Here is a 21,222-nt window from a genome sequence, read left to right on the forward strand (position 1 = left end):
TCCTGCAGGGATGCGCTTTCTATCTGAAATTGGAAAAAAGAGGACGTTGTGGGACAACCACGAACAGACGCTTCATGCCGAAAGGCAGTTTGGGAGTTTGAGTATTTCGTGTACATGTGCGTATCAGTACACTTGATTTTAACTCCATTAGGTTTATTTCGTTTTTACAAAGCTGGTCAACGCCGTTCATCCGGCGTGCGGGGTTTTATAAATCAAGTGTCTGTATGGGTTCCCAGTGTAGTTTTACAATCCTCCAATCACATTTGAGACTGATGTAAACAAGGAAGACGGTAGTGTCACAACCGATTCTCTGGTCACAACCGAACAACAGGGCAGTATAAAGAGAGTGAACAGGAAACTGGTAAGATTGCCGTTTTACTCAACAAAGAAACACTTTAACGGTTATCTATGTATTTTACATGGATTGTCATGCATTACTGTGCTATTCATTTAACACAGTCTATATAATATAAATAGCGCGTACTCGCTAAGTACGTCTATTCTATAATTTGCCTCTCGTTGTTCTGTTTCAGATGATCAATCCCAGGATGGAAGAACGCGATAAAAAGATTCTCCAGCGCAATAGAATGAATCTCGTGAGAGCTCTGGACCCTTCAGATATTTATGATGGCCTTCTGTCAAGAGGAATCTTCACTCAGGACATGATTGATGAAATAAAGGTAGACCAAATGATGTCAAGAGATTCCAAACAGCTTTGACTTTCTCCGTGCCCAACATGCTGTGACATGTTTTAATGATTAGAATAAGCCCTTCCTGTACCGTGTTTCTCAGTAACTCTTCCTCCCTTGTCCCAGAGCTCAGGACCACGGAGGGACCAAGCTAGGCAGCTGGTCAGGGACCTGGAGACCCGAGGGAGGCAGGCCTTCTCTGCATTTCTGGAGTGCCTTTGTGAGACAGGACAGCAAAGCCTGGCAGAGATTCTACAGAATGACAGACCACCAAGCCAGACTCTCCCTCTCCCTCCTGTCCATGTTCGCCCAGTCGTACAGCCATTACCTGTCTGTAAGTACTATTTACCTTGGTACAGTATGGTGGCTTAATTTGTAAAAAAATGGTTCCACCTCTATCAATTAATTGTGTCATTTGCTTTTGTCTTTGACAGATTCCCCCATGGATAATGATAAGCATGTGGAAGTCAGAACCCCCACCCCTATCTATCCAACTACACCTGTGAAGCCAACCACTCCAAGTCCATGTGAGTCAGATACATACATGTCTACAGCAATTGAAGTGATTGATGTCTACAATTAAAACTATTGCCTGTGTAACTATATATGCTACAGCCCCGGAAAGAGAGTACTTCAGACCACACTCAACTGGAAGAATTAGACGTGACAGTATTCAGGTAGGACATCCTTTTTTAACGAAAACTCAGTTCCTCATTGTGGTACTTATAAGTGCTAGAGCATCTGCTGTATAAGTTCTGTTCTAACTTCTTCTCACATAATTTCTGTGTATTTTTCTCTTATGGTTCTCCAGACCTACAAGCTGGATGCTAGTCCCTGTGGACAGTGTCTCATCATAAACAATGTGGACTTTGAACCAAAGTCTGAGCTGAGTAACCGTAAAGGGTCAGATATAGACTGTGATAAACTGGAGCAACGTTTCAGATCCCTCAACTTTGTTGTTGTAGTAAAGAGGAACCTGAGACAAAAGGTTAGTGCCATTTCCCCCTGCTTTACCTTGCATGATAATAACTCTTCAGCTGATTTGATGTAAATATACAGTATATTGGGGTACTACTAACATACAGTATATGAAATGTTCTCAGCATATAAGACAGGAGCTTTCAGCTTTGTCCAAGATGGACCATTCCCAATATGACTGCTGTGTGGTGATCATTCTATCACATGGGACTGAGGTTAGACCTGTATTTTCTATTTGTTTACAATGAAACAAAGGTTGGATTAGGTTCATTAGACTGAAATTGAATTGCATTCCCATCCATGTTGTAGGTAAGTCACAACCGTTTCCCTGGTGCAGTGCATGGGATAGATGGGCCCTCGGTTCCAGTCCAGATCATTACTAACTACCTCAATGGCCAGAACTGCCCATCTCTGCAGGGGAAGCCTAAACTGTTCTTCATCCAGGCCTGTGGGGGAGGTAATGAAATATTGTGGAACGCAATAACCAATATTTGAAAGATAATCACACTGGACCAAAGGATCTCAGTTCTCGTTTCTTGGTAGGTGAGCGAGACATTGGCTTTGAGGTGTCCCCAGATGATGATGTCATGCCTGGGATTGGAGGAGCAGACGACCAGACAGATGCCATTCCAACGTCCTCCAGCAGTGACTCTCTGAGCACATCCGATGAACCGGATGCAAGGGTCACACTGCCCACACCCAGTGACATCCTGGTGTCCTACTCAACCTTTCCAGGTGTGTGTGTGTGTGTGCACGTGTTCCAGGTGTGCGTGTGCATGTCTATCTAGATGGTTGTGTGTGTGTGTGCTTTTTTCCTAATCGGTATAAATACAGTTATAACTGTGAATGTATGCATCCTAGTCGCTGTTTGTCTGTGAATTTCACAGGCTACGTTTCTTGGAGAGATCCCCAGGCTGGCTCCTGGTATGTAGAGACCTTAGATCGGATCCTGGAGGAAACTGCTTCTGAAAATGACTTGGTCACCATATTAATGATGGTGAGATTTCCCCTAAAAAGTCACTGTATACATTTTACATACTTGGTAAAACTGCATACATAATTGTTCTTGTTTTATTTAGTATTATTGCACAAGTGTGAAAGTGAAGGTCACATTATTCCTTTGGCTTATTTTCCCAAGACACACATCTTTATTATCACATATTAGACTTCCTGTTACTAGCAGATAACCCCACAGTAGGCATTGAGCAAACTTGTGTTTGTTTGTTTACAGGTGAATAATGAAGTCTCCCTGAATTCTGCCAAAGGCCTCTATAAACAGATGCCTGGTTCCTTTAACTTCCTTCGCAAACTTTTCTATTTTCAAGCCCAGAGACAAAATCAGACATAAATGTCTGGAAAGGTTTCTTCTCAGGAGATTTGAGAGTAGTTTAGTTTAGTTTGTCTAAACTAATTGATACACAGAATTAACTTTATGAGAAAAGGGCTGTATTATGTGACTTTTTGTCAAAAAAGTCTTAAACTTAGACTATTAATGAACCCATGACTAATGTTCTGACCATGGAGAGAAATTCATACAATTACAATCATGCCAACTTTGTTCTTATTCATCAATACTTTTTCTGTTTTATGAATGTTTTACCGAGATGTCTATAATGATTATTAATGTCGAAATCCAATCGTCAGTTCTTTATTTGTTCTCATTTTACAGTTTTAAACTCCTTTGTACAATCAATCTTAAGATGACAATACTTTATTAAAAACGTTTATAAAATGTTATTTTTGGAAAGACATGTTTTTGGGCAACCTGAAAATAATGAGAAAGCAACTGATCTTACCTCCTCATCTTGTCCTACTGTGCCCTCTGACAGTATGTGTGCCAAAACCATCTCTACCACTTCGAAGGAGTTGAATCAGAGTAATCTAGTAGTCCACTAATAAAGTTATTGTTACACCTTCTGTATCAACAGATGGCGCTAATGCTCAGGGTAAGTAAATCAAGCCCAAAAAGTTTCTTCCAACAAGTCAACACCTTGTCTAATGAAAGTTGGGGGAGGATAAGTGGATAATAGGCTAACATAAAGCACCAAATGTCACTAAGACAATTGATTGATTGAGAATTGTATTGGTGTTTTGAGATTAACCCAACACAGAGTACTTCACATACTTGCGATGGAACAATTGCGCTGCGCATAGCTCGAGAGTATGCATTCTTTGATACTTTACAAACATCTTAGACAAAATAGACCTGACCATAGGCTTGTTGTAAAACGCTAAGGCTGACGCTAAGTCAGCTATGGCTGACTTGATGATGAATATGCTGTGTGATTATTTTCCTCTGCTTGTTGAAATTTTGGTTTCATAACAAAAATGTAAAGTTTTTGTAAATATTTGATTTTATAGTAGGCTACTGTTTGGGCCAGGTCTAGGTGGCGTCTCTCCACCGTGGGATTAGTTTCCTATCAGCACTCCCTGAATTCCATTCCGCCTTTTACTCAGGGCTGTGGTTCGTATATGCCCACAACGTAGGACTTCTCAGTGACTTGCCTGGCATTGCGCACAAGTCGAAGTTTCGGAGCGAGATTGGATTCGCGAGTGAAAGTGGGGCCGAAGAGGCGAAGCGCATTTCTCTTATTTAGAACGCATTTCGCTTATATTCCGTTTACAGATAGCAAGCACATAAAAGGATCAATATCTGTTAATGAAGTCCCAACGGGAGTGGGAGGCATTAGATAACTTTGACTTTCATAGAAAGTGTGAAAAGACGCACGCAAAACGTTACAGCAGTGGTAAGAAGTGAAGGAGCCTGATTTTCCTTTCCCCAGCATTTGCAGCCTGTGCTGGGTTGGTGGAAAATGGGCACGCGGATCGACTCCGTGACTGGACTTATCGTCTCTTTGATATTTACATGTCATCTGATTAATGTAAGTCACTTTTCAAATACTTTTTTGAGTTACTCGTGTATAAATGCATGTTAGTCCTTATGCCATATTCTCATTGAAAAGCAGCAGCTTCTATGTCCTAATAAAGGCATATACTTACACCGGTTGTCTATTCTAAGTAAAGACGTGTGTGGTGAATGGGCTATCCTATTTAGGATTTGGGATTCCAGTCTGAACAGTCATGCGATTTTTATGCTTTTCATAACGATACTTTTAATCTTACAAACTGGAACCTCGAGTAGCGAGAAGCTGATCTAATTCGGTCCATAGAAACAAGCTATTCATAGTCTCAGTGGCATCTACATGCCTTAAAACTTTCTTTAACTTACGTTTATGAAGTTTTTAACATATCATTGCATAGTAAAAAGCAGGCAACACTTTGCTGCTCCTTTGCAATGTAAATACATTGAGGTACCTTTTAGAAGACACATGGCTGACATGGAACTGATCAGATCTGGTATGAATACCCACCGTTTGTACAGTTACTGTGTAGCAGGTCCCTCTACAGTAACTGGTACACACATTCAACATATACAATTACTAGACTAAAATGGAACTGAATTTAGGCTATTCGGGAAAAAAAATGGGTGTGTGGTAAAATAGGCTAATAAGTTGGGGAAACGTACAGCAATGGGAGCATCTTCAATATTTGTCTTGAATGAATCATTTGAATATTGAGTTTTCCATCCGTTTTGCCTTGAAATACATTCAGTATTTACACTATTATTAAAAGTGTTCTAGGCTGTGAAGTAATACATGGGTTGTTCCTGCCATATCTGGTGTGGATAAAATAAGAGAGAGTCATTCATGTCTGGTTCTGAGAATAAACACAAGCCCCTCTGAGATCATGTCTGAGTTTTCACCTCTTTGCCCTCTGACACAAAATGCTGTCATGGCCCCAGTACCTGCAACCCTTCTGTTTTACTTTGATCAAAAGCAATCCCTCTTGGAGAGAGAGAGCGCATTCTTACGAAAGCCTCAGACATACAGTAAGTCTGACACTTGCTTGATACACACCCAAGGTAAACAGACCATGGGGCAACCATGAAGCATCAAGTTTGCAGAACTTTGAGCTTGAGAGGAGAGGCCCTTAATACTAGAACATGACCATTGGCTCTGCCATGCTGCATTGTCATTAATACAAATCCTGAATTGAAAGTAATTCAACTTATTTTAGGATTCCCTCAAGGGTCATAACATTTTGCATGTTGACTTAACTGCTGATAGTAATCTTAGAGGGCCCACCCCACTGGTTCTACCACAGGCTTACAGAAGGCTAAGTATGACAATAGAAACATAATTGAATTATCCAGAACCAGGAGCATCTGTTTCTTGCATTATGAGTTTGAACTGCGGCAGGCTGGACTCTTTGATTCAATTAAGCACATGTACTGGTGTTGCTATGGGCGCTTGCTCCATTCAGGCGGAATGTGATGGTCATTTGCATCAATCAGCTTTAACAACGAACGTCAATAAAGCCTCTTAATTTGGTGACAGGCAGCGCTGCAACACAGTCAAGTGCCGTCATCCCTATGTTAAACACTCTTACCTTTCTCTATGGATCTTGCAAGAAAAGTAATTTATTGGTGAGGTTACCTATTTTTAAGTATTGTATTTATTTTACAATTGGATTTTTGTACTCAGAGAGACATTTTTTTCTCCATAGACAAGCAACCTGTTGAGTGTAGGCTGGTCAAAGCCAGGGTTGGTAGTGGTTCCTTATTGTCTGTGTGGCTGCCTTCTCTTTACCATATGAACGGCAAGGAGTGCAAGTCGCTTTGTTTCCCGACATCAGAACAGTGAGCTGTGTTGACTTTTGGCTCAGATCCCTCGCTGTATAGAGCGCCACAAGTGTCCGCTGACCTCACTGGGGGTGAACTGAAGCAGGGAAGGGTGGCCTGGATTCCTGTGGCCATGGACAGCCCCTATCTTTATAAATGTTGTAAAACTCTTTCCTATCCCCATGATTCTGGGATGCAACATCCTCTTAAACAGTGTGTTGATGCAGACTGTGGTCGAATAAGTAATCAAACAAAGTAAATCTCTATTGCTTTTCTACCTCATCAGATCTAGTCCCTGTTATTCAATTAACATAGTTATAGTCCTTGTGGACTACCAAAGTTTGAATAGTGTTGAAAGTGTAGTCCCCTAAGAAGTGTTCAGCTAATTTGCAGGAACAAACATTACATTGTTGAACCAGCCCCCGAAGAGAGGCCATCTTGTTTGATAGGACTTTCCCCTCTTCAAACACATTGACACATATGGAGAGCAGGCAGCGCTTCATGTATTTACTCTGCAGTGAGGTGTGACTGGGGCCTGTGTGGAGGTCAGAGGTCAGGATTCTGAACGTGACACTGTTTCACAGTTCATCAGTTCACCTCCTTGTGATTAATTCACAGGTCAGACTGTCCCACACCTATTGGAGATAACATTCTCATCATGTCAAAGGCAATTGTGGTCTTTGTAAGAAGTTGAAAGCAATTGGAGATATTGGAGTTGAAGTCAGGAGAATCAATTCATACAATTCTGTAATGATTGTCTACCAGTAAAACAATAGTATCCACAAGAGGGAAGTTTCAGAAAACAGGCAGTCAATCACACTCAGCTTTACAAACAAACGCCTTGGATATATCTTCTTACAAAGCAGTGTGCCGTGTGGTTTAGCTTTGCTCTGCTTTCATGTACGTTGCGTCCATGTCGGACAGGGAAGCAGACTCTAAACACAGCTGCAACTCAGCTGGTACAGATAGCTGCATTGTGCATGTGCTAACATGAGCATGCATACTCTCTGTGCTGCCCGATGCTACAGGGGAGCCTTTTACATCCACTGCCTCTCTGTTTCTCCTCTGCCTCTCCCAACCCCAGATCCTCACATGGCTCTTTAAGGAAACACACATCAACCTCATTATGTCATCGCTTTGTATGTAATCTTCTCGTCACTGGTTGAGTTATGCTAAGTCTAGAACCTTCAGAGAAAAGTTCTTAGTGGCTGTACGGTATTATTACAAGGCAGCAAGCTGAATTTAAGTCAACATTGTGTAAATATGGCCCGTGATGACTCACAAAATCCATACAGTATAAATGAAGGTCTAAGAAGTGTGGATGCCTGTTTTCTAAGAACTGTTCAGCTCTGCAGGAATGAGGAATATTCCTCACTCCTCTTTTATGGGTGTCTTTCAAAGAGCCAATAGAGTTCATGATGAGGTCACCAGAGGCATTGAAGAAACTATTGGTACTGTGTTGAAGGGCTTTAATCCCCAGCAGTCTTTTGCCTCTTACTTGAGATTGATTGAAATGCTAAGTTAACTGTACTGCATATTGTCTTTTGAGTCCCTCATTGTCTCCTGATGTTAAATCGCTTGATGGATTCCTTATTGTTGAGAGGAGTCCATGTATTGTCATGTATAGCCCCTCCCTGGTTGCACTCAGAGTTGCAGTGATGGGGGTTGGTCTCTTCACCAAGGGCTCTTTGGCTAATACAGAAAGGTTTTTGGGGTAGACTGTAGTTTTCACATTATTATTTTTTTCCCTCCCTTCCTGGTTTGAACACCCTGACTGACCTTGTCATCTTGGGAAAAAATCTCTCTCCTTCTTTCCTATGGCCGGAGCTAGTGCCTCCCTAGCCCCTGAGCTGAAACTAGAGGGCCCATGCCTTTCCTTCCTTTGGAGGAAGACAAGCCCCTGCCTGTCCCTAAAAAAGAGAAGCTCGGTTTTCTCAAAGCTTTTCCTCCCCTCAGAAGATGCACATTCTCAGAGGCCATTATTAAACCATTGACGTTCAGCAAGGGAAGCAGGCACAAGGAATTTCACTGCCCTAAGGTTATATGGCTAACCGTTGAGCTTTTTCTCCTTTAAACTAGTACTAATGTACTTTTTCTTTAAATCTGGGCAAACTACAATCCCTCCCATTTCAATTTGGCAGAAAAATGTGTAACACTTTTACCTTCTCTGAATTGCAAAATCTGAGCAAGCACCAGGCCTTGCAGTCCAGTACTGTACCGCTGACGTGATGGATCCAGAACACTGTAACTATAACATAGAGCACAGTTGGCAAATCGGCCTCTTTTGAAGCCGCTGCCAAAATATGTCTCAGTTTGCCTCTGTGTTGCCCTACTTCTGGAAGTGTTCAGCTCTCAAGTCAGCACTCTGTGCCTCCTCTCTGCCTCCCTCTCAACTCCTCTACCCCTCTCTACGTCTCGTTCAGCTCTCCACCTCTCTGGCCATCCGACAGTAGGCAGAGGCCCACTGGAGAGGGAGGAGATAAACTCCTGAGAGTCCAGCAGCAGTCTGCTCTGTGTCAGCACGTCAGCAGCTGCCCCGTGGCAGAACGAGAGCCTCCATCACTCTTTCTCCTCCCCTGTAGGTTGCCTACCTCACACCTTTATTTAATGGACTAACGGCTCATTTTCCATCCTGTGTGAACACCACTCAACACACACATCCTGAGCAGTGGAAGAGGAAATCTGGCCAAGTCATCTGTTTCATCACAAGATATGTTTAGAAAAAGAGGTCACAGGGTCATGATTTAGGGGATGCCGACAATCCATTGTTTGAAGCTGTGGTTTGTGATGGTCTGCAACCTCTAGTTGTGCTGAATCATCATCCTGTTGTGGAAATGAAACCTGGAATTATCTGCAGGACAAGTACTGCCTCACTTCCCCGGAGCAAAGTTTATTCAGGCTTTCCTGTGCACAATTCAGAGCATGTCCTGTTCTATACATACCCACAGAAAACCCCCGTCATTATTTGTGCTATCCCCTCCCTCTTCAGATCTACTATCTGAAAAATTTGGGCATTTTAAAATCCTGATCCTTTAATCATGTCCACCTTCTTCCCTGGTATCCTTATCTCAACGCACCACCTTCAATAACCCCCTTGTAAGGAATAAACATCCAGGGACCACTTCTCTGTCAAGTATTCTCTCTGTCAGGGAAAACCAATCCTCCTCTCAGGTGGTATCAAGTAGGCAGCAGATGGTTAACATCCTCCTACTCTTAGAATTCATGCTGGTAACGCTGCATGTTGGATCTCATAAGACATAATAACCTGGAACCTTCACATGTTGGAACTAGAAATGAATACACTGCCTTTGACTGCTTGGCAGATCATCACGGCAACAGTTATTTTGTTGTCAATGGAGATCTTTTTCATCTCGGTTTGTTTCCGTTACAAACGCAAGTTTAATTTATAAAGCCAACCAGTGATCTTTCATGGAAAAACTCTTGAATCGAACCTAAGTAATAGCGCTCACAGTGTGTAACAGTGAGAACAAATTACAGAGGCCTTGGCTTTTCTCCTTCATCTGTTGGCCAGAGATGAAGAACTGTAGGGTCAATGAAGGATAAAGTAATGGTGCATAAGTAGCAAGGGTGTTCTGTGGAGGATGTCAGTTTCCCTCTGTAGTGGTTCAAAACGTTTTTTATAATGTCATTTTACTAATGCATATTGAAACATGTATTGTATCTGCTCATGTCGAGTTATGTCAATCTGTCTATAATACATCTATCCTACATTATTAATACAAAATCTGACCTAATCGACTGCAAAGTTTTACTGATGACCTTTTAAATCAAGCACTTAAAATGTTACCTTTCCACTCCTCTGCGGTTTTCTTTTCCACCAAGCAGACATCAGCTCACATCTTTGTGGGTCAAGGCGATTTTTCTCCTGAGGAGGGTGGTTATGAGTGTGGCTCGAGTGATGTGGGTGTGTTTAGTGGTGGTCCTGTTGAAAAAATAGCTGAGGTTGGACAGATGTATGTGTGTGTGAGCATGATGGGAGAAGTTGTGGGATTGAGAGTCCAACTCTTGTTTGATAAGGCTGGAATGTGGATCCGTGTGTGGCTCACTGCTTCCCTAGATCCATATCATGGCTCTGTGTGGCATGCCATCTACATTAGACATTGTTCCTTTCAAATATTTTACAGACACCTTGTCAAGTGCATCCCTTTGAAAATCGTTCAAGGTCATTGCCGTGGTGAGGTTGGCAGAATAATGTTTCACCTCAAGTGGTTCATGCGTGGAGTGTACTGTATTCAACAGTCAAAACAAAAAACAATTAGAGTACTGTGTATAGACTAGTGTCTGGACTAACCAACAGGACGTTTGTTATCTATCATAAGCTCAGTTGAACTCTTCTAGGGTCTACCCAGTAGTACCTGGCAGGGAAACTGCAGCTGAATGTTGGCCTTGTAATGGTTTTGGGAACAGACAGGGAATTTCTGTGGTTTCCAGCCTAAAGTGGTTGTGTATAATTTTGCCTCCTCCCAAACCATCTGTTGATTCCTGGGAGCTGAGTCCTCACCCATACACACAGCTCACAGGCTGTGTCTGCAGGGTCTCAGCAGAGGTAAAAAAAAAAGTGTTGAGAAAGCTGTGTTATTCCAAGAACTAACATTTGAACAGTTTTTTACGTTGCTGATGTTCTCCTAACTATGTTTGAGTTGTTTAGAATTGCCGTCCTTGTTCGTAATGATAAGACCCATTCCCCCCAGTGAAAGGTTAACAATAAAAATGCTCTTTTGATAGCAGTCTCAAGAGTGGGTTTATTGAAAGCACATGGGTTGTCCGGTCTCTTAAACCCAGTTTCTGGTAATTAGTCTTTTGGAGATTACTGTCTACCTAAACTCCCCTCACCCCTGCTGATGATTGGGTTGTGTTTTCCAGCTGTTGCTCATTATGGAGATGATTTTTATTTACTAAATGAATGATTGTGCTCTTGCCAGTTTTATGGGTTTCAGAACTTTTTATCCCAAAGTTCGCTTGACAAAAATGTGTTTTAAGTGCTGTAGCACACCAGGGTTGCTACAGTGCTTAATCTCTACAGGATGACCTTTTCGGAAGATCTCCTTAATAAGCTCTCGTTCAACCATCCAGGGCAGTGATGACTTCAGTGTACAAGTCAGACTAACCCAGGCAGCCATCATTCAGCCAAGTCTTGCGATAATTGCTTTCAAAGGGCTAATTAAATAGTTTTTCCCTTTAGCTGTATTGGTAATTTCAGCTGTGTCAGGGCCAAGACCAGAAGGGGCCCAGTCTCTCTCCCCCTCAGCACTGCAGGGGCTCTGTTCTGGCTCTGTCACAGGCACAGAGGGTGGAGTCGAGCACACCAGACGGCACATTTGGCATTGAGGTGAGACTGCTAGTCAGATTCCATGGCACAGACTCAAGCTCTTCCAGTGTGCACATGTCAAACTTCACCCTTCTGTTTCCCCCTGTTGGAGCCATGCCAGAAGCATGGTTGCTCACGTATATAGTTTGGAGTAGATGTTGGAGTTAGAAGGGGGCTACCAGTGAGGCTAGGAATGTTGGACTGTTTGAAGCATGTTAAAATATGTCCAAAGAAGTAGCTGGGACGCTATGATGAGGCTGAAACCAACCTTTTTAGAGTCTCACTTTTCCAAAGGTCATGACCTGGCTCATAAGATGTGTCTGAGCCAGAGAGTCAGACTGTAGTTTAGTTTCACTGCTTGTCCGCTCTGCTGGTATTACTGCCTGCCGCCTTGATTATTGACCAGAACCATCGTGTATTTTCACATGGACATGTGGAACCCCCCTCCATGTCTGTAATTACCTCCTATTATTGTAGGAAATGGATGCCTCACATCTGCTCCCAATGAATGGGCCGGATTGGCCTCCTGCTTTCTTGTATTGTTGCATAAACCTCTGGCAAACAGATGTCTTGGTTGGGGCGAAGTAGTTGGTGTGTGTGAGCGCACCCTCAAATTACCCCAGTCTTTGAATTATAAAGACAGGTGAGATTAATCTGTCAACTGGTGGGGAGTCTAGCTGACGGCTCTGATGGTGTCTGTGTTGGGCAGATGGCAGCGGCCTCTTCAATTATGTGGATTTTATAAACCCAATAACAGTCCTACTTGTTTCATTTGACTGACACTTACTTACTCGGTAAGATATTCATGTTGCACACTCTTAACGAAGACTGCACGCCTTGCAATCTTTTTCTGTAGACTTTTATAGGCTCATAGACTTTTAAAATAGGTTTAAATGAAAGTAACAAATAGGATACCATTATGATTATGATATGAATGGGTCATTGGGGGTTCATTGCCCCAGAGACCATGGGTGTGGTTTCTTGTTAAATGGAACAAACACGTTAACTGCTTTCTTTCATGTCCACCTCCTACATGGGCCAGCTCATTGTAATGAGCACATGTATTAAGCAGCACAGGAACAGGCACACTCATTTAGAGGTTTCAAGTCTCCCATCCGAAATGACCAACCTCAGTATCGTTTGTGCTTCCAATTACCTGATGGTGGTGTTTTTGCTCATTAGTTCAGTCACAGTTATAGGGGAATATTATGGGGTGTTTCTGCTTCTGTCACTTAGGGTTAAGATAAATGGACAGACACCCTAAAAAGGAAACCAAAGGGTGGAGGCCCTGCTGTATATTACATATGGATGTTGAATCATTTTCATGACCAGGCTGCACTCAGTAAGATCATAAGTCACACGCAGTTTGGTTTTGAGCAATCATTTACTAAAACAATATTTACCTATCCATGCTTTATTAGATGTTTATAACTTCATTTAGAGTTGGCTATTGTTCTGCATTGTATCGATGAATGTGTTTATTTTAGGATTATCTAAGGAAGGAAGCCTGAGTTAAGGGAGGGAAATGTTTAATTTGGTCTGAATTTTATCTGCTTATTATTAAATGAAACAGGCGGGCCTCAGTCTGGGGGGAAATCCTCCCTCCAGGCTCTTAAAAGAACAATGGGATGGTTGTCATGTCATTATAGAAGAGTTCTGTTAGCATTGTCACCCCTGTCTAAACATGGCCAGCCAAGGTGTTTTATCACATTTAACACCTTTAAGAGAAGCTATCTACCACTATCTCTAAAGTAATGTAAATGTATGGCATGCTTAAACAATTGGGAAGTGAGCGTCCTACAGGAACATATTTCTCAATATTTCAGGATTGGTATCATGTGAAATCCACTCTTCCAGGTATACTAATGATAGTATTTGAAATAAAAGTGCGTCTTTGATAAATCAATTAGATTGTAATATGCGTATTCACATGCACTAAATATTGTGACTATGAGTTGAATAGTCAAATTCATGTATGTTCTCTTTACCGTCAAGGATGAGTTTCTGAAAAGCTTAGTCTTTTTTGTAACAAGAGAGTTAATCGACTGGTTGTAAGGTGGGATGGGGAACATAATGAGTGGGCACTGCCATGGTCCAGACATATACGACTTCAAGTCATCTCAATTTGACAACATGAAAGCTGTAATTTGAAGAAGACATTTGTTAAAACCATGTCATCAAGTATACTCACACACAGTAATGTGAAATTGAACTAACACCATTCGAAATCCTGTTCGACCCAGAAACTTCCCAGGGCACAGTGCCTGTTGACCTTGGACAGGAGCAGTGCCTGGATCACTGGAAGTCTGCTGTCTGCTTTTTCCCCAGCTCTCATTCAAATCCATATCTTTATCCTGCAGTCCCAGACTGTATCAACGTCTCCTTTAACACCACTCCACACTTGGCTGGGATTTTCCTATTGGTTTCCAGAGGCAACAGCATGATACGGTCCTTGCACAAAATCCCACTGTTGAAACAACAGCTACCAAAACATTCAAAGTTTACACTACTTTTAGCCAAGTTCGTTTTATTGTTACACTGTAGGAGAAGCTGAGCCAGTGTCGTTTGGACCTGACTTCTCCTAGCGCGCCTTACGGTTTAATTTAGGAACATGCTGAGACAGCCCAATGACTCTATACATAATCAAATCAAGAACCAATGTACGTCGGTGAAACAAAGTCTTTAAATAATGCGGGTCAGTGTTGATAACTTGTGTAGCTAAGGTTGTAAATACCTACTCTAGGTTGAACTACAGTATGCTGCATTTGGCATTGTCCAACAAAGGGCCTGAAATGTAACCTCTGCTTCCCTGGGATTCTTCATCTTCAACCTCTCCTCCATGACCCAGAGGAGATAATCCTGTGGTCTGCGAGTGCCCGGCTCCTTGATCCTTTGTCATTGGGTGACAGGGGGAGTCTAAATCCAAGGATTTAAACCAGTGAATGGAGCTTGGAACAGCCAATCAGAGACAAAGCATTTCATGCAGACAAAGTGGGCACCTGATCCCGTCTCACATGCTGAACCCAAATAATTGGCTGCAGGAATGTTCACGTTTTCTTGCCTGAGGTTGGCTGTTAAGAGCTGATGCAGACTTTTTGGCTTGGAGTTTAATTTTGCCATGATCCTTCAATCGGGGAAAAGAAATCACTTCCTTTGCAAAACACGGTCTCAAACCTGGAAAGTTCCTTGTTCGCTTAAGCTGAGGTCACACTGTTAGTGTGGGTGGATTTGCTTCATGACCTGTGAGCTCCTTGGCATCAACAATGTTAACTTGCACTAATACTGTAACTAATGGGGGGGAAAGAATGGAAAGATTTATTTTTGGATGTGCATGATATCAAGAGGGAGTATAATCTCCTCTTCAAAAGCAGAATCCATGTCTTATAAGAGCCTTTTTAGATATGTGCTTTTTATCTCATATAGTTACAGTACCAGCTCTGAGGAACAGCTTTTAGTGTTACAATACTGACCTATTTCAAAACTCCTGCATTAGAGTGTTTGTTCACTGGGTGAGAGTGTGTTAAAGTGCGGCGCTACGGTTGGCTGCGTCTGCCACTTCTCACCAGAACCCTAATTCTGAACCCTGTCCTTCTTCGGTGTTTATAGAGTTTCAGCCAGTGGTGACCCCATGGTGAGGTGTGAGGAGACGAGGAGCAGTGTGTTGACTGCGTCCTGTATTATGCACTGATTACGCTAAATCTGGAAATGTTTTCAAGGAGCAGGCTGCAGTGAGGTTTTAATAAAAGCATCTTTGAATATGTAACTGAATTCAGGCACCTGTAAAGACAGCCATATAGACACACACACTGGCATGTTGTGTCAGGTTGAATAGAGTACAACTGTCTATGCTTCAGGTTTTCTTTGTATTTTTTCCGTTTTTTCTTTGGAATGAAGTTTGACATTACCAACTTAGGAGAAAGCGAACATATTCTCAAGTTTTTAACCTGTCCAGTTTGATTGTGGATTATGAGATTTGCCGTGCACAGATATACCCATTGTACTGTTTTTGTTAGAAATACAGAAGTATGGATGAAACAACCTGGATCCTGTAACAATCAAAATACCTCTGAAAATACTGTCTTAGTACTGTCACTCGTCTTTTAGGCCATGCCTTTTGTAGTTCAGAAAAGCTTAGTTAAAGAAAAACAAACCACTCCTACTATTCTTAAAAGGTACTTGAACTGCTGCGGAGGGCTGTAAGGGCCCCCTGGGCTCTTTAACCCCTGAGTTGCCTCCCATTCTTGCCCAAGGGGCTCTGAAGTTGGGTGTAATAACACCTGCAGCTACACAGCCTCAGAGGTATTTTTATCTCCCCCAAGAATTCCACCTCAGTCCTCCCCGTAGCTGTCCTGGCGTGTGACTGGGAGAAGGTCAGCAGGGCTGGGCACTGTCAGGGTTTTAAAAGTTCACCTGCACTACTACCTTTCATTCTTCCTGAATGGACCCTTGGAATCAGGCCCCGGACAGATTTTTTCAAGATTTGTGTGTGTTCATTTGGATAAGCATAGATAGCCTTCTGTTATTAAGTCTGAAAAGTTTTGACATATTTCAGGGAAATTGAGCGTACTTCAGATCAATACATCATTTGTATTTCAGGCAAAGTTAAGGTTATGTTAAATAACATGTAACTATATAGCAATGCTTAAATAAACATAATTGTAATTACATAGGAACTGGGGTTAAAGACTTTATTATGGTTTAGTGGGACAAGTTATTGTCTGGGGTAGATGGGGGTTTCCAGGGGTAAGTAAATGTTTTTTTATCTTGTTTTTGTAACACAACCTTCAACTGCCCCTTTACAATATCCACTCACCTCTTACTCCTCACCCCCATACTGTTATACACTTTTGTAGTATCCTCCTCCGCTAAGACTTAATACTCTTTAATTGCAGAGCAACTCCTATGTACCTACAATGTTGTTCCAAACCAGTCCCTTAGCAATCTCTTGTGTTGACCCTCAGGAACTCTTGGTGTTTCTTACTTAAGATAGCATGACTATTTAAAGACCTTACTACGGTTTCCAATTGAAAGAGATGGAGGTGGCTCTGACCTGTGAAATCTCTATAATTCGATTACAGGGCTGAAATTTGAGTACTTAACAGCAGGACTACAAATCACAAGTGAAAGGAAATAATCAAATGACACCTTCGGCATGTGGTGACCCTATGTAGGCCCTTTGCCAAAGAGGTGCCTATCACCAACACTGAACCAACACAGAAGTCTCAGATGACAACAGTGGGGCGCCTCTGAACTCGACCACCAAACTGTATGACTGACTATAGTCCCTTATGACTGCTAATTCATGTGCTAAATGTGGGTGGGTATAGTTATTTGAGGCCATTTTTCTTTAATTGAACTAGACCTAATCCTTGCTAGTTATTGATGATTGAGGCCCAGACTCTCTTAAACCTCTCAGGTGTTTGTAATAAAAGATGACCTTACCCCCATGTCATGGTTATTTGGTGTGTGTGAAGTCTGGCCAGGTCTCATTTCCCTCCCCAGTCATCTTGTCTCCCTCCTTCCAGTTAAGTCTTTCCCATGGTGTGCAGGGTAAAGAAAACAGCTGTCAGGTAATTTCCATTGTGGAGGGAGGTACAGAACTTTGAAAAGTGGATTCAGCTTAATCCCTTGGTACCTCACTTTGATGATACTGTCCACATATTATAGACCATAGGCCCTGTGTCACTTTATAACTTTGTTACATTGAAACATCTGGTCAATAACTTATTTGGTTAACCTGGTCATATGTTATACTACAAAGTCTTGGAGTATGAAATTGACAGTGACAGCTGTCCTTACGACAATAAAAAGATACAGTCTTTAGATTTGACTTTATTTATTCTGCCCTTAAATGAACTTGGCACAGTGTAAGTGAAGTGCAGATGGCAGGCCTACAAAGGCTGCATCTTTGTTAGCAGGAGGTTTTGTTGGGCTGTTCCATGCTGAAAGAAAACATCTCAGGTTACCAAACAAAGAGCTTTATCTAGTGGTGGGAGATGCTCGGCATATTGAAGCTGTTTGGCGTTCCAAAAACGTCACCATGGTCCCCGGCCAAATCCCAGTTAATTATGAGATTGCCTTCCCAACTAGCATGACCTTGGGAATTTGTCGAAAGTTGCTTCAAAGCACATAATGACCATGGCTCGGAGGCCTGTCCTCTGGAAGGCGTTCACACTTGCTGTTTTCGAGAGTCGTGATCTCATAGTTTTAGGCAGATAGTGCCCCTGCTCTTCGAAACAACACTGCTGCTTATTTTCCCACTGATGTCATAGGCTTGTCTTTTCCCTCTTCCTCCTTTTTTATGCCTTCTGCAGAGTGGAATGTGACATTAATCCAGCATAATACGGAGGGGGATGTCAGTTAGCTGTGCTTTATCTTGCCTGTTGGTGGGACTGACATTGTGGGCTGGGGCCAACGAAACAGGTGGTGTCAGATTAGCTGGTCCTGAGGCGAGAATGAGAGTCAGGGTGGAGGTTAAAGGTAACTTTGCTGCTGCCTGGTCCGCTGTGGGAAACCAGAGCTTTGTCAGAGGCATCCGATAGCTGCAGGAGCTTCCCTCCTAACTCCTGGCCTCTTTAGTCTCAGCTGTACAACTCCTGTCACTCTGTCAGTGTCCTACTGGGATGTTACTGAACTTAGCGTAATTCAGTCAGCATTAAAACAAATAAGCCATAATGTTATTATGGTTTTGACTATGAATGTCAGTTGTTAGTTATGCATTTGAAGGACTTTCAATGGTTCTGCCTTTGCTGTAAAAGGATGTCTAACCCTGGAATTTATTTTTGATAACTTAGATCCGATCACCCGTCACTGTCAGCCTCTCACACGAGGTGTTCCTGTACCTCACAGCCTCAGGTCTTGTACATTAATCCCGGCAGGCAGGCAGAGTTATCCAGGGGAAGGGGGCTTCCATACTAGTATGACTCCATACTGCGGTCCGGGGGCCCTGTCTGTTATAAATACACATGCGTGGCTCTTCCACTGCGAGCTGCCACCAGTCTCAGCACCTTGCTGCTCAGCTGTCGTCTGGGGGAACTGGAGCTGCTTGCAGTCTTCTCCTCAGGGCAGGTCACTCTCCCAAGTCGCAACTGGAATCACCGGAAACAGAGGGCAATTTATAGCAGTATAAAACGCTTCAGCATGTTTGTTTATTTGATGCATCTCTGCGCGACTGAATGTGAGGCCCTTATTTAAATGTTTGGTTTTGTGTTTTGTTGTTGGTCAGGTAGAGTGAATTGGTTATGACCTGTCTTCTCTTTTGCCTACCTTGTGGAAATAAGACTGCTGTAGTTATATTGGCCACAGACAAGAGTCTTGTTAAAACCGAAGGCTTCCTTCCAGACTGCGACAGAGGACTGATGTGTGTGTCTTCTGATTGCTTGTTTTGACAGTGTACATGTGTAAACAAGAGTGTGTGTGTGTGTTGGTGGGGGGTGGCAGCATGGGGTAGATGTACCAGGCAGACCTAGGTGGTCCATGCAGAGGGAGGGGGAGGTCTGAGGGGGAGTCCTACTGTGGTGTTGGTTGCAGGGAGTGGAGTTGTTGAGGTGTGAGAGAGAACCGTTTAAGTGTTGAAACCTATCAAACTTTTCAAAAGTCTTAAGGTATGGATAGGTAGAGTTCTTTGCATTGTTTACATTTGCCACTGACATTCTTCAAGCCACCTTGTGTTGAATGGCCTCCTCCTTTGATTTAGATATTTTATTTTGGGTGGTGTCAGCCAGGGGTGTTTAGTTTCACAACCTTATATTCAGCAGAGCTCACCGCTGTCTGGGCCCCCTGTCGCCAGGCTTGCTAACCTTTGACTGCAAATAGTCCCCTGTGACTTCCTCACACTAGCAAGGCAGAATATACGATAGTGACATTTACTATTAACATGAAAAAAAGCTACTTGTCTTACAACTTACCACTAATTTGGATTCACAACCAATATTGCTGCAAAAGCTCAAATGTTTATTTCACAAAGGTTTCTTGGGATTAAGATCAAAATGACTGAAAAGTTGCAGTACAATTACTAACCTACATATGCTGATTAATGTCATGTGTAGGGTACCTCTTGCATTGTCTGTTTTCTGTATGGTCGAAGGAGCTGGTGGATGTGTCTGAGACTACAGACGTGTGTGTACATGTTCACATGTCATCCCTCCTATCAGTTAGTTCCACTGTTCCTTTTGTCTCTGGGGAAAGGAGAAAAGCTCACCAAAGACAACCTACATTTTTTTCTTTCTTCGTAATCACGCCCTCTCTCTAATTGTGGGTTTTGGACATCTCCTTTCTCTCCTCACCTAGCTGCCCCACATGCAAGTCCACACAAGTTAGACGTTTCTTTTGACATGCTTTGCTAAGCAAGAAGCGTGGTGTAAAAGGAGAGGAGTGTTTGAGGAGGGTGTGCTGTACTAGTCTGTGTAAAGCTATGCTAGTCTGTGTGGGTCTGGTCTGGGCTTTGGACTGTGGGTATTGTACTGTGCTAGGCTTGATTGTGCTGAGTTGTGTAAGTTTGTCTTGTGCAGAGTTAAGTTGAGTTAGATTTGTCTGTACTGTACTGGTCCGTGTTATGTTGTGTTAGGATGTACTGGGCTGTGTTAGGAAGCACTGGGCTGTGTTAGGATGTACTGGGCTGTGTTAGGGTGTGCTAGGATGTACTATGTTGTGCTGGGCTCAGCAGGCTTTTCTCTGTGAGGTCGGAGGCACTGCCTGGTGGAGAGGTACCGGCCTGCCTCAGAGGGAAGGAGCCGGAAAGAGGGAAGGGGAGATGCTGTGAAGAGAAAGAAGACAGAGGATGTCTGGCTTGCCATGCGAGAAAACAACAGTGATTGAATTCACTTCTCATCTCAGTCAGAGCTTGTGGATATGAAAATGCTGCATATCAATGCAAAATGTAACCAGCAGACCAGCGTATTAAACAGTGGCCCTGGAAAGCTAATAGCGTGCTTCCTTTTTTCACATTTTGAAAAGCTGTTCTCTGGGCATATATTGCCCCTTTCCATAGCATTGGCTCATTTAACTCCTTCAAACACATTGTTTGAAGTACGTTTGTCAGACGGAGAGTGAGATGAGTTTGCGTTCCAGAGCCTTCCTTCTTGCTCTCGCAATTGCTCGTTAAGGAGATTTAATGTGAAGCACATTGTGGACTTCAGCCCTGTGGCTGGACGTGGCTGGACGTGGCTGCACCACCTTGCACATGCAGTTCACGTGGACGGGGCTCCGGCAGGAAGCACAACGGCTGTGGGACTGTGGAATGCCTGTGGGAGTCTGGACTTATTGTAAAATGCCTGGCATGATCCACATGTGGGAGGGAGAGAATGGCTGACCTGGGGGGGTGGTGGGGGGGTGGGGGCGGGGGGGGGGGGGGGGGGGGGGGGGGGCAGAGTAGACGTGGGGAGGATGCGGTCAGAGGGGCCAGGCTCTCGCTCCTCACTCTTTCCCTCAACCCCCTCGAGTTCTTTCCGCGGTTCCAAAATGGAACGTTTTGGGGTTCAGGGTGTCCTGTGAGTCCCGGAGTCTGTGTTGCTGTTGAGTGACGAGTGCATGCTTGCTTCCTTCGG

At 43.1% G+C, this 21,222-nt stretch overlaps 2 protein-coding genes across 8 annotated transcripts in view; both read left to right on the top strand.

The window, feature by feature from the left end:
* Positions 1-346: 346 nt before the first annotated feature.
* On the top strand, positions 347-3,371 carry casp9 (caspase 9, apoptosis-related cysteine peptidase). Its single transcript, XM_067239859.1, has 11 exons — positions 347-361; positions 534-680; positions 816-1,023; positions 1,124-1,216; positions 1,305-1,366; positions 1,501-1,677; positions 1,793-1,882; positions 1,977-2,124; positions 2,211-2,402; positions 2,555-2,664; positions 2,899-3,371. Exons 2-11 carry the CDS (start codon positions 534-536, stop codon positions 3,013-3,015), a joined length of 1,344 nt encoding a protein of 447 aa, XP_067095960.1. The 5' UTR covers positions 347-361; the 3' UTR covers positions 3,016-3,371.
* Positions 3,372-3,439: 68 nt separating this feature from the next.
* The window catches only part of hspg2 (heparan sulfate proteoglycan 2), a 78,029-nt gene continuing 60,246 nt past the window's right edge, over positions 3,440-21,222 (top strand). For 5 of the 7 annotated variants that reach the window (XM_067239857.1, XM_067239852.1, XM_067239853.1 and 2 more), the window contains exon 1: positions 3,840-4,549. In XM_067239857.1, coding sequence (XP_067095958.1) covers positions 4,481-4,549 — 69 coding nt within the window. In that variant the 5' untranslated portion in view covers positions 3,840-4,480. Of the gene's footprint in view, positions 4,550-21,222 lie in introns of all 7 variants that reach the window. The other 2 variants (XM_067239858.1, XM_067239854.1) reach the window with 2 other exon arrangements.

This window comes from Osmerus mordax, chromosome 7 (assembly GCF_038355195.1).
Source record: "Osmerus mordax isolate fOsmMor3 chromosome 7, fOsmMor3.pri, whole genome shotgun sequence".
NCBI classification, from domain to species: Eukaryota; Metazoa; Chordata; class Actinopteri; order Osmeriformes; family Osmeridae; genus Osmerus; species Osmerus mordax.

What these genes read in the sequence shown, in the direction of transcription:
- casp9 (XM_067239859.1), top strand. Translation starts at nt 534, where the DNA reads ATGATCAATCCCAGGATGGAAGAACGCGATAAAAAGATTCTCCAGCGC. An exon ending in AGAGGAACCTGAGACAAAAG is followed by an intron (nt 1,678 to 1,792) that starts GTTAGTGCCATT and finishes AAATGTTCTCAG; the next exon opens with CATATAAGACAGGAGCTTTC. An exon ending in TGGTCACCATATTAATGATG is followed by an intron (nt 2,665 to 2,898) that starts GTGAGATTTCCC and finishes GTTTGTTTACAG; the next exon opens with GTGAATAATGAAGTCTCCCT.